Source organism: Rhyacophila brunnea, unplaced genomic scaffold (genome assembly GCF_057557595.1).
Source record: "Rhyacophila brunnea isolate RB1 unplaced genomic scaffold, BYU_Rbru_1.0 scaffold_17, whole genome shotgun sequence".
NCBI classification, from domain to species: domain Eukaryota; kingdom Metazoa; phylum Arthropoda; class Insecta; order Trichoptera; family Rhyacophilidae; genus Rhyacophila; species Rhyacophila brunnea.
The window spans coordinates 36165781-36178432 of record NW_028232827.1 but is presented as its reverse complement, the minus strand read 5'-3'; the positions used below and the strand labels follow the sequence as shown (position 1 = coordinate 36178432).

Below are 12652 nucleotides of genomic sequence, written 5' to 3'. Positions count from 1 at the left end.
GGCATTTTGGAACAGGAAAAGTTGTCAGTTGCTTTACAAAATATTACTTCAAGTCAAAATCTATCTATTTAAAAAATTACATTTCATGAGGCCTGAGTCGATAAGTTATTTTTGTATTTTATAATGACACACACACACACACAACTTATTCATATTATATACAAAGCATTTTTTTAAAAACATTACATTCTAATGATAAATATAGTTACTATTACACTTTTAGGAAGATTTATTATATATATATATTGTATAATATATTAAATAATTCGAACCGACGTTGAAAATACCTTGCCGACACAAGACGATATTTGCACAGTAATCACGACAAACTTCAGATAATTAGAGTCTTTCAAATACTTAGTTAAAAATACAATTTTGATAGAAGTCTTTTTATAAAATATCACTCATAAAAATGACATTAATTAATGATAATAAGTTAAGGAAGAATTTAAACACTGTGCCATATTGCAATGGTCTGATATGTTCAAGAAGTCTTTAACACAGGGTTTGATTTTTTCCTAAGTGAACACTTTTAGATGGTTCACCAAAGGAAATACTCCAAGGTATCGTCGCTGGAGTGCATCCGAGAATTGGGACTCCACTACAACTTGTACGCGTCATAGTTTTCTAATTGCCAGTATTGGCGTTTCTCGTTCACATCGCACTCCTCCATTAGGAGTTTGTCCTTCGACGTGTTGATCGTCAGACACTTCTCGCTGCTGCCGTGTTTGAGAAGCTTCGTCTGGAAATATTATTACATATCTGTTAGTAAGACAATAACAGTTTAATTCATTTTCTTTACAATCAATGCGGGAATGTGATACTATTGACATCTATTGAAGAAATTATAAGTCATGTACATTAAATTAAATTTATTAAAACATCACTCAAATTGCTATTAGGGACATCTAGTGATAGACCTGAGACATGTAGTTACCAATAAAAAGTATTGTAAATAATTAATAGCTACGTATGTATCTAAAATAAAATAAATTTCTACCAAAAATGAGTGTATAATCATTGATTGGTTATTATTACTGTATTTTATAATAATAATTTTGCTGAATGAAATGTAGTTTGATAAGTTATCTCAACAACGGAGAACATTTTCCAAATTAATCGTGGGAAACCTATAATAATTGATTATTCCAGCAAATATAAATAATTTTGATTTTAAATTATTTTTATTTAATTTAAATCAAATAAAGCTTAGCTATTTTGATGGCCATATTTTAAAATTATTGTTTCTTCTGCTGACTATGTGGCTAAAGAATTGCATAGCTCTCTGGAAACATTTATTTATCGTCCTCTTAGCTGTCCATGGAATCTTTAGATTAAGCCTCTAACATCATTATATCTCAAATAAACCTATCATCAGTAATTTAACAATTTATGTTTTGATGATGTGCTATTTATATAAAATAGATATATACTGATACAATACTACGACAATGATGTTTTCATAAGATTATAAGAATTTATTTCGCTTTATAGAATAATATATATTATTATCAGAGCAAATACGTACGTCGGGATCATAGTTCCAGAGCTGGTTTCCTTGTGATCCATGGCAAGGATACAGGATCACGTCTTGCCCGGAGTAATCCAGACAAGTTTCGTCTCTCCTTATTTCGCCAGTCTTTGAATACATCCAGTACTGAAACATTATTAAAGGAAATATTAGCCTAATAACGAACGACATTTAAATAAAATTGAAATATATTATAAATACCAACTACAAAATTGTTTCGATCTATACTATAAGATTGAAATTATTGAATATTTAGTTACCTACCTATTCAAGTTAAAAATTACAGAACCTACATAATTAAAGTAGAGATGGGACTGTTGCCATTTAAGATATATTATTTTTAAAGTTACTCATTGAGTTTTATGAAACAGTTCAAATAATAAAATTATACATTTATAATATACTTAGATAGGTAACTCAATGTTTTTAAAATGACTGGTATCCTGAAATATAAATGAGTACCTACATACAACAGAATTAATGATAATAAATGTAAATGTCAAGTCCATAGAAATGGACTTGACATTTACATTTGATGAGTTAAAAATCGCCAGTGCATTTAACGCAAATGACATACTATGCAGACATATTCAATGTTATTCATATTATATATTAGATATGTAGGTATTTACCAGTGGCGAAGGGTTAATATAGGCAGTTAGGATCCGACATAAATAGTTTACACTAAACATTGTCAGTCATAGGTATTTGTTTTCATTGAACTAAGAATACAAATTGCGGATAGTGCTAGTTAGTTTTTGAAAATCAATTAAACATTACCTAAACCAAACCATAATAGTTTAGGTATGCAATGAGCGATCCGACAACAATAGTGCACACTTTTTCAGTCATACTTATTTGTTTTCCTTCAGATGATTTCCTACAGATGGTGTTAGTTAGTTTTTTAAAAAAATCATTAAGCTCCGCCTAAACCAAACCATAATACATAAAAATATGTATAATCTAATGACATAATTAATTTTTTTTTATAAATAGACTATATTTTTTACTATTACCTATTATGGCTTGGTTAACGCACGGTATAATCGATTTTTAAAAACTAACCAACAATATCTCCAATTGTAGTGTTGAATGAAAACAAATATTTATGGTTGACAAAGTTTAGTGTGCACTATTTATGTCGAATCTTAACAGCCTACCGCCACCCTTCGCCGCTGAGACGCACTGCGCAAATGCGATTTTTCATTAAAAATAAATCTGCATTTTATGCAAGCGCTGAATGCACTGGTGACATAATTAGGAATTTATTTAGTGGATGAATCAATAATATCTTAATCTACATGAAATCGAAGCTGATAGAAGCAAATACAACAAAGTAGGTACTATTTAATGTTTTATTGATTTTATCTTTTTATGAAATGGATATTAAATTAATATACTTAGTTAAATTAATAATTAAGATAGCTGAGTTTGCGTCCAACTTGTGGATATTAAAACCTACTCGACTAAAGAACTGGGTATTATTATCGAAAACTGTCAAATGCGAATGGGTGGGAGTTTATTGTATTTGCTTCTAGTAGCTTCAATAAAATTAATGTATGATGGAGTTTTGAATTACTTAATGAATTTGTATTTTTAACTTAAAATTAATGAATAAGTAAAAAAATTGAACCTACTCACCTGTGGATGAGCAAAATCTTAATTAGTATAGAAAAAAAAAAGAATTGTTAGTTGGAAGAAAAAGTGTACAAACAAAATGCAATTTGGAGGAAGGGATGAAAAATGATATGTTGAGTTATTTAAAACTTACTTTAAAATTCGGGATGTTAGTTGACAATTAATTAATGCTAATGATATAGCGACCCATGCATAAAAAACGCCAAAGATCGTTGGTGTATAAAATACAACGCACCCTGTGACAACACACAATATTATGTAACCCATTTTATGTTAAATGCTTTTTAAACCAAACATCTTGGTTTAAATTAAACTCTCTGAAGCCACCTTTAAAAAAGCATGCATAAAATAATACCAAACACCTATTTAGTATAGATTAAAATAAATAATCGATGTATTATGATTTACATTGTTTTAGTACAATATAGTGATGGATACACCAGCATCAGACACATTTCGGAAAGAATTTGGACCAGACGTGCTTGCCAGAGTGCTGTCTTTGAAATCAAGCAAAATTTTAAAGAAGATTTTTTTATAAGTTTTAATTCTACTTGTATTATTTTTATTTTTGTCTTCGATTAAAAAAGAAATAATTCTTTTTGATCGAGAGCTACAAATAAAATACTAGTAAGTCATAATTGAAATATAAAAAAAAGCAAGCAGTGTCAGTAAAGGCAACATTGATTTGTTTAAAATAATCTTCTGTCGTTGTTGATAGTTGTTGAATTTTATTATTATTGCCAAACTTTCATATTATAGCATTTCCATTTCTTCCCAATCATTCATGTAAAAACGGCACAGTTACCTTTTGACCGTCGTCGCATTTGTTACCATTCAAACAAGCGTCAACATCATCGTAACTCAATCATAAACTCAAAACAATTAAAATAATAAGACATTTGATTATTTACAATACGCTTCTTAGCGTCTCTAATTGAATAGGTATATCAAATCAATTGACAGAAGGTAGTTTAGCAACATTATTAATACGAAGATATTTTATCAAAAGTCATATTACCTATGATATCATTTAAAACAGGGGTTCACAAACTTTTTCTTCAAAGGGATAATTTTGAAATCAAAAATATTTGGCGGGCCGTTCTTTTGTAGATATTTTCAGTTTTTAAAAACAAAAAGAAAAAAAAATATTTAATTGTGTAAACTTATATTTTCAACTAAATATACATTATCATTACTCTTATTGCCTAATATACTAAAAAATAATATTGAATTGTTTTCACCACTTGATTTATGCAATTGTTTGTTTGAAACAAAATCCTGAAATCTACGCTCAAATTTTATGGTGTGAATACGCAAAACAGATGCGATATGGTTGTCTGTTAATTTTGATCTTTTTGAAGTGTGATTTATAAATGCTCTTTGTAGAGAATGTTTTTTTTCTCACAAATATAGGTAAGTACCTATTTCCAAATAAAGATGCCATTTGATGAGCAAGTTCAACTATATTTGGATATACCCCAAGTGAAAGTCCTCATTCTTGCCAAAGGATATTTAATTTGAAATGTAATTATTAATATTCGATATGAAGAATAAAAAATAATACAAATTTAACATAAATCTCGCGGGACACATAAAAAAGTCACGCGGGACACACTTTGTGAACCCCTGATTTAAAACGTTCACCTACCCAAAATGCAAATTTCAAAATGGTGTCAATAGAGCAGAAAGATCACCATAAATTAAAGCGCTTGAACGCCAGATCATATCCTACGTACATAAACTAGTCTAAAGCGTCAATCAAGATAATAAAATTCCTTTCCGTAGCGGCACGGAACTGTGACAGGGAAAACTCTGCCGGATAAAACTGCTCCGATAAAATCGCAGCGATACAAAGGCAGAGATAAAACTGCGATCTCATCGAAGCTTTTAGACTCAAAAATAGATCACGGCGACATCAAAGAAACCCCAGGCCTTGGGGACGTAACATGCCTAAAGGTAAAATGTACCCTTCGCATTATACACAAGTTTGTGTATGGAAAATGTCAAACGATCGCAGATTGATACCTCTGGCAATTTACTTACCTGCAGAGTTTGGAAACTGAATACCTCTTGAAAATGTTGTAGGTATGTAGGTTGGACAGTTTTAAATTGAGTTCGTTGGAAAATAGCTTAAGATTTTATCGACAAATAGTGAGTAGATAGAAAATAACTTTCAAAGAGCACGAATTTAAAAAATTGATCACACGTCACACACACAAGACTCGTTATGCAACTTGAGTATCGAATGGTGGTATTTTACAATATACTCGTACATTAATTCGTCAGCTTACTATTAAAACCTCGTAAGTCTGTTTGAAAAGAATGTTGAGGGGAAGTAAAAAATGTAATACAAACAATTATTTAAATACCTTTCTAATCGATGAATCTGCTAACACTGGTTGTGAAATACGAGGTTTTAATTCCATTTTTGAAAGCACGAAACTTACTAGTTTTTAAAAATTGTCGATAGTTGGACAGCATACTAATTGCTGTTTAAATTTTATCGAAGAAACTTGATTTTTCCATAATATCGGACTTACGAGGTCTTAATAGTAAGGTGACGTTATGTTTTTTTCAATCGTATTTTTTATTATTATTCTAACAGATGATGAGAATTACAACAAACTACACAATGATGTACATGAGTACACGTGTACTAACAATAAATTACGTAAAACCAATGACATATATGCGTAAAACATAAATAAAACGACCACTTAATATAATGGAATATATCATTAGGATATAATTCAAAATATTACAGTACTTACATTTTGACATGGTCGCCATTTTAGTAATTTTCACGTTTTTTGGATAATATTTTTCTAACTTGAAGTAAGTATAATATTTACTATTTGAACGATATATAACAAGGTACGGAGAACTGTGAACAAACATAAGTAACCATTTACTAATTGCACCTAATCGGACATTATGGGAGAAATGGGACAACTGGGCGCCAGGATAATTGGGCGCCGCACTATGAATGAAATAAATAAACGTTCGTTACGGTTTTATACAGAAAGTAGACGAGGAATTTTAATCAGTTTATATCTAATACTTAGTAGTTTTAATTCATTTTGCTCTTAACATAATGTATTTATTGCGGATTACGAATTATTATGCCTAAAGCTTTATATAAAAATAAAATAACTCTCTTCTCGTTGGAACTTAAACATATTAAATCATTATTTACGTGTGCATATTTAAATTCCCACCAATTAAATAAGAATATGATGAATTAAGTATAAATAATAATATTAAATCGGTGTTATTTGGGAATAACCTGATACTTAACCGCTTTCTGCTTATTTGGTAATTTTATATTAAGAGTACAAATTTGGTTACTATTGTATTATCTTCCATTTGGTAATAGTTTTATCCGATATCTATATTTCATTTTAAATTCTCAAAACACTATGGTAATAATATGATGATATGTGAACAAACACAGCGGTTAGTTTGGTCAAAACATGACCAAAGACTTTATCATAGTTTGATCACAGTTAAGTTATTTATTTTAAAATGTTTTCTCAATGTTAGACAAAATAAATTACAAGATAAAAAAAACTTTTTATATACAACGTTTTTAAATTTTCTGTTGAATTATTATGCTCAATATGCTCAAACTTCTACTTGATATGAAGTAAATAAAAAACAAACAAATATAGAATACTGAAATGTCATTTTGACATTTCATTTTGATTTCCATAGTAACGCACGTATATATTAGTAATTTAGTTGCTAGGACCTTTCTTCTTCTTAAATAAATTTCCATACAAAACAGAATTAACTGAAAATGAATTCGATTCTTCTTAAAGATGGCTAAAAGTATTAAAAGAATGCATTGGCATCGTGTTCTGACATATTCTAAAAGTTTCAAATGTCTAGCTAGTCGGGAAATTAGTTAAAAATTGATTGCAAGATTTGTACTGGACAAACAACCACCGGATAAACAAGAATACGAGCTAATAAAAACGTTGTAAAAAATAAACCGAGATTTATGTGGCAATCCAAAGCTTAAAACTACTCTCCTGTAAATTCAACGTTTTGCAGTCAACAGGTTATGCACAAACACACCCGAAACATGTATTTTAATAGTACATATAATTCACAAACGTCTATTTATTTTCGAATTTGATTCGATTGCGTAGCACCCAGTTGTCCCAGCGCTGAATCGTCCTAGACTCTTTATGGGGTCTAAAAGCGTAATATTAATTGTATAGTTATTTCTTTTGACTAAAAGAAATCGGTAGATTTTTAAAAAAATGACACAAATGACACGCGGGCCGCAGGGAATTCTTGATATCGTAGATTAAAATATAAGAATAAGTTAGTCGAAATCCGCCGACAAATTATGCATCCAGAGTCGTTTCCGTAATGCCAGTCCGAATCACAAATTACACAGAATGGAAATCAGCGATTTTGCATAATACCGCCTCAAAAAGTTTTCATCGATTTCTCGTTCATCTTCTATCTGGGGGAAATTTTAAGGAAAAATTACCTCGGAATATAATATGAAAGATGATATCAGAGATGGAGTTAATAATAATTATTTATTAGGATATAATATATTATATTTTGTTCGACATGTTACATTTATCTAATTTAAAAATACTGAATACGTAGTGAATAAATATTTTAATACCACAGGGTTATTCTAACTACTTAACACAATGAAACTTTTCTGTTATACCCCGTTCACACGTGCATGGATTTACTATTGATAGTAAGAAAATGTATGGGTAAACAAGTATTCTCTTGCAGTTGACAAGTGTGCATGCATGAATCAAACAAGTTTGGAAGCTTCTGAATTTTCATGTGACAGTAAGATTTTTTTGATCTGCGCCTGCGCAGAAGAACGATAGTGGCGAATCTGACGGGAAAAACAACGAATTTTTAGGTTGGCCGATTTTTACTAGCTGTCAAATAGTACGAAATAGCTCGTACCATCGATCACAACATCGCGTCTCACTATGTATCACTATGATGTTGAATTGAGCCGGAAATTAGTATTAATCAGGGAATACAAAATTAATGGGAAATGACTTACCCTACTGGGTGTGGTATAACAGGTTATCTCGAGTGTGGAAAAAGATGGGATACACTTAAACACGCGTTAAAGAATATGCTATTTTAAATAGTTAATAATATGTATTTTAGTTTGACACGTTAATCTAACGTGCTTTCAATCTTTGGGATTGTCGAGGCGTTTTTTTTACTTGAGTTTTATGGAGGTCAGGCTATAAACTACCCTGCTTCAGAGCTTTGGTTCTTGGCGATGGCTTTTACATTTCTATTGAATAATCTGTTCAATAGTATTAACGTACAAAATCACTGCATCTCAATTCTAAATATGTAATTGTCGCACTTTATCTCGCCCTAAACCAGAAACGCGGTCATGTCGACCAACATTAAAAAAGATCACGCCTGACAGTTAAAATCCCGGTATAATTAAAAATCTAAATACGACATAATATCATATTTATCACTTTTTTATTAATATCGAAGTTAATTGACATATTATTAGAATAGTCCTGCCGGACAGAATTTAAAATTCCGGGTTTTCAGAATTAGTACGTAGCAGTGGCGAAGGGTGGAGGTAGGCTATTAAGATCCACCATAAATATTGCACACTAAACTTTGTCAGTCATACGTATTTGTTTCCATTGAAATAAGAATACAATTTACAGATGGTGTTGGTTATTTTTAAAATTTAATTAAACCCTGCGAAACCAAGCCATTATAGATAATAGTCATAAAATACTCGTCTATCTATAAAATATCTAAAATTATGCAATTAAATCATGCATAACTTTGAATATTTTATAGATAGAATAATATTTTTATCTATTATATATTGGTTTAGGCAGGGCTTAATGAATATATAAAAAAATGAACCAACAATATGACGTACTATATTATGTATTCTTAATAATACGAAAACAAATAAGTATGAATGAAAAAGTGTGCACAATTTTCTAGTATCGCTCAATATATACCAAAACTATTATGGTTTCGTTTAGGCAGGGCTTACTTGATTTTTAAAAACTAATCAATGTAAGCTGTAAATAAAATTGTAGTCTTAGTTGAATAAAAACAAAGTTTAATGTGCACTATGTATGGCGGATTTTAACAGCCAACCTCCACCCTTCGCTACTGGTACGTAGTCCTAATGCTTATTGTAGATTTTGTAGAATCCCGAAATTAGTGAAAATAGGTAAAACGTAGCCGAAATGAGTAATTTTATATTTATTTTCTTCTGTGTACAATCCTTAACAATTTATATGTGTGCCGTTTGTTGGGCACGTTTTAAATGCTTTAGAAATACGCACCAAAACATATAATATAGGCGTGGGGTATATAGATATATTACAATTTGAAGGATCAATATAACTTGAATGAGTTTTCATGAACGATATTTAATTAATTCCTACCTAGCATTAAAACGTAATTAAGTCTGCGGTGATATTCGAAAACCCCATGAACATTTCAAAGCGACACTTTTTGACATAAAATATGACGAATTTAATACGGAGGTGTCGGTTGACGTAATAACTAATATCTCTCGCATTTGCTTTAATTTAGCATATTGTCGTTAAAGCTAACTTTAATACTACGCTTCCCTATGTTAATCAAACGTGTGTTATGTTGATTTAAAGCTGTGATATAAACTATCTCTTATTTGATTGGAAAAATACATTTTGATTATATTTTTTATGTTATCAGAGCAGTTTAAATAGGAAAGTATATAATTGAATTTCTATAGAGATTTCAATAGTACGTTGCGGGATGTTCCAATCTTATCTGTAGGCACGTTGAACGAATATTATGATCTGCGTGCGTGAAAAACGCATTAGAAGTTTAATGAGATTTTGTATTATTATTATGATGAGATAGGCTGGACACATAGCGCGAAGAAGAGACAATAGTTGGACAAATTTAGTCATACAGTGGTATCCAAGAGATACAAAACATCCGTAAGGTAGACCTAGAGGCCGCTGGATCGATGAAATGATAAAGGTATGCGGAAATACGTAGCAACGCAACGCACAGGACCTAGAGAAGTGGAAGCAGCTTGAAGGCCTTCATCCAGCAGTGGATAGATTCAGGCTGATGATGATGATTATGATGAAAATTGGTATGTTTGTATTATACGTGTGTAAAGATGGAATAACTGGGACGCAATAGAGAAGTTAGGACATTCACATTAATATTATTATGGTATTATCTGCAATATCGTAAAAATAACTTTTTACTTCAGTTGTAAAACTGATTTACTCTATTAAATAAGTCGTAAGTAGTCTCTTAAATTGTAACGTGTAATTAAAATATCTAGCTAAATAAGTAGCTATTTGAACTAAAAATCTAGAATACAAAATATTCTGTTTTCAAATTCGGAACAAATAATATCTATATTTTTAGCGAAAAGTGTGCATCAAGTTTGCTAAGATCAATAATTTCGTTTTACTGTAAAGATACTATCAATATCGAATCAATTGTTTCATATTATTTAATTAATCTGTCTGGGAAATTGGCAACAGTAAACCAACGTTTATATACACTGAAATAATTGACTGTATGAGTTAAAAAATTGTAATTGCTTTCAATGGAAATGAAGCATTGGGAAATTGACAATAAAAAACAAGTTGATTTCATGTCCGTATAATTATACGTATTGCACCTATCACACCTAGAAGAAGAGGCTTGTTTACTAACTGTTTAATTGTAATACATGCATACGATATAGTTCATACACTGTGAGCGAACACGTATTTACAAAATAATTACTGTAAAATATAATATTTAAAGGCCTCAATCCAGCCCAGAACTAAAGGGACGTACTTAAGAGTAGATGGCGTAATATGAGGGCGCGAAACTAGGCCGAGCGCAAAAATCGAATCTCCGCGATGAAATCGGTTCGGATTTTTGTCAAAGAAGCGATTTCGCTGATGTTGACGAAAGGTCGAGATAAGATTTATAAATGGGAACACGTGGAAATGAAAAATGTATTGTATACTTACAAAGCTGATGGAAAATGTACTATATTGATATGGTGGTCGTATAGATGATAAAAAGTACGGTATTTTGTGAAAAATTAGGATAAAGATAAAATAGTCATTATGGAAGACCTTTTTTTCACTTTTATCGTATAGTCTCAAATATATTATATACATACTTGTTTATATTTAAACAATATAGATAGGTACTGTGAGAATTCATAATATACGCATGGCGAAGTGTGTCTATTGGTTTTCGAATACAATCATATGATTTACAAAATGATAATAGGTATAAAATTATTTTAAGTTCTAAGGACAGTGAAACGAAGGAGATGATGCAATCTTTTTATCAGTAGGTAGGCACCTAAGTAAATATATATTTGAAAAAAGGTAAAATGTAAAAATATCCTGGAAACATTTTTAACACGCAATAGTAGTTTACAAAACAGGCCTCCAATTTGTGGCCTTACAATTTGGCCTCCAAACCAATCAGAGTCTCGGGTATTCACTTACCTAAAACTGCCACTGTCTACAGTTTGGTTTATTATTATTTTTTGAGTCGGGACAGACGCGCGGCTCGTGCGCTCGCTTGCGAAGCGAGAACATGCAACATATCCCGCGTCACGTAGAAATGCTGCACTATGCTGCGTGCAAACGTGCAAATGTCTACAAATCCTGAAAAAGCGTATCCCCACCAAACTCTTTTCGTCCTCCAGGGGGTACGCGTACCACACTTTGGAAAACACTGCCCTAGATAGTGAATACAAGGCTTAATGCTGATATTTAATATCACTCAGGCAATCAATAGCAAACACAATTTTGTTTAAAAACAGGGATTGACGTTTTTTTAGTTTTTACAGGTTATTCTGCAATATGGCATGTTTTCTTGGAGCAATTTATGCAGGACTAGATAGCAGCGACAATGGTAGAAATGATCACGGAGGTGACATCACCTTTTTTCTAAAGACGAAACAGAAGTTGCCCATAGGCCCACGCACAATGATAATAATAGTAATTTCAGAGGCCTTAGTTTACGAGACCGCACTTAGGGATTTTACGGCCCGTGTCCATTACATCGTAAAACTTCACGCTTTTATGTTGACATTTTATATTTTCAAGGGACATCTCTCGCATGTCTGATACGGTCCCTATCGGCATTATGTGAGCTTACACTTATGGCCATTAACAACAGCTACGCATCGTAACGTATTGCAAGGGTGATGGAGTGGTAGTTAGTATCATCAAGAATATCTTAAACTTTAGGGTTCTGGTATATTGCTTTACTAGTGGACGCGGCAAAGGGCCTTTGTAAATAACATTTGACCCTTACTCATGAAAAATTTAATTCGGTACAAGTCGGTTTCCAGGAAGCCAGGCGGGAACCGCGCAAATTTTTATAGCCGATTTTGGCAAAATTCATGAATTCAAGAATGAAAACCTAACCTAACCTAACAAATAATCCAGTATATCGGCTATTTTC

The 12652-nt window shown here is 31.4% G+C and overlaps 1 protein-coding gene across 2 annotated transcripts in view; it reads right to left on the bottom strand.

The window, feature by feature from the left end:
• Positions 1-377: 377 nt before the first annotated feature.
• The window catches only part of Pgant9 (polypeptide N-acetylgalactosaminyltransferase 9), a 157690-nt gene continuing 145415 nt past the window's right edge, over positions 378-12652 (bottom strand). The window contains exons 9-10 of one of the 2 annotated variants that reach the window (XM_085944358.1): positions 1529-1657; positions 378-742 (exon numbers count right to left, since the gene is read on the bottom strand). In XM_085944358.1, coding sequence (XP_085800484.1) covers positions 602-742; positions 1529-1657 — 270 coding nt within the window. In that variant the 3' untranslated portion in view covers positions 378-601. The remainder of the gene's footprint in view (positions 743-1528; positions 1658-12652) is intronic. The other variant, XM_085944357.1, reaches the window with a different exon arrangement.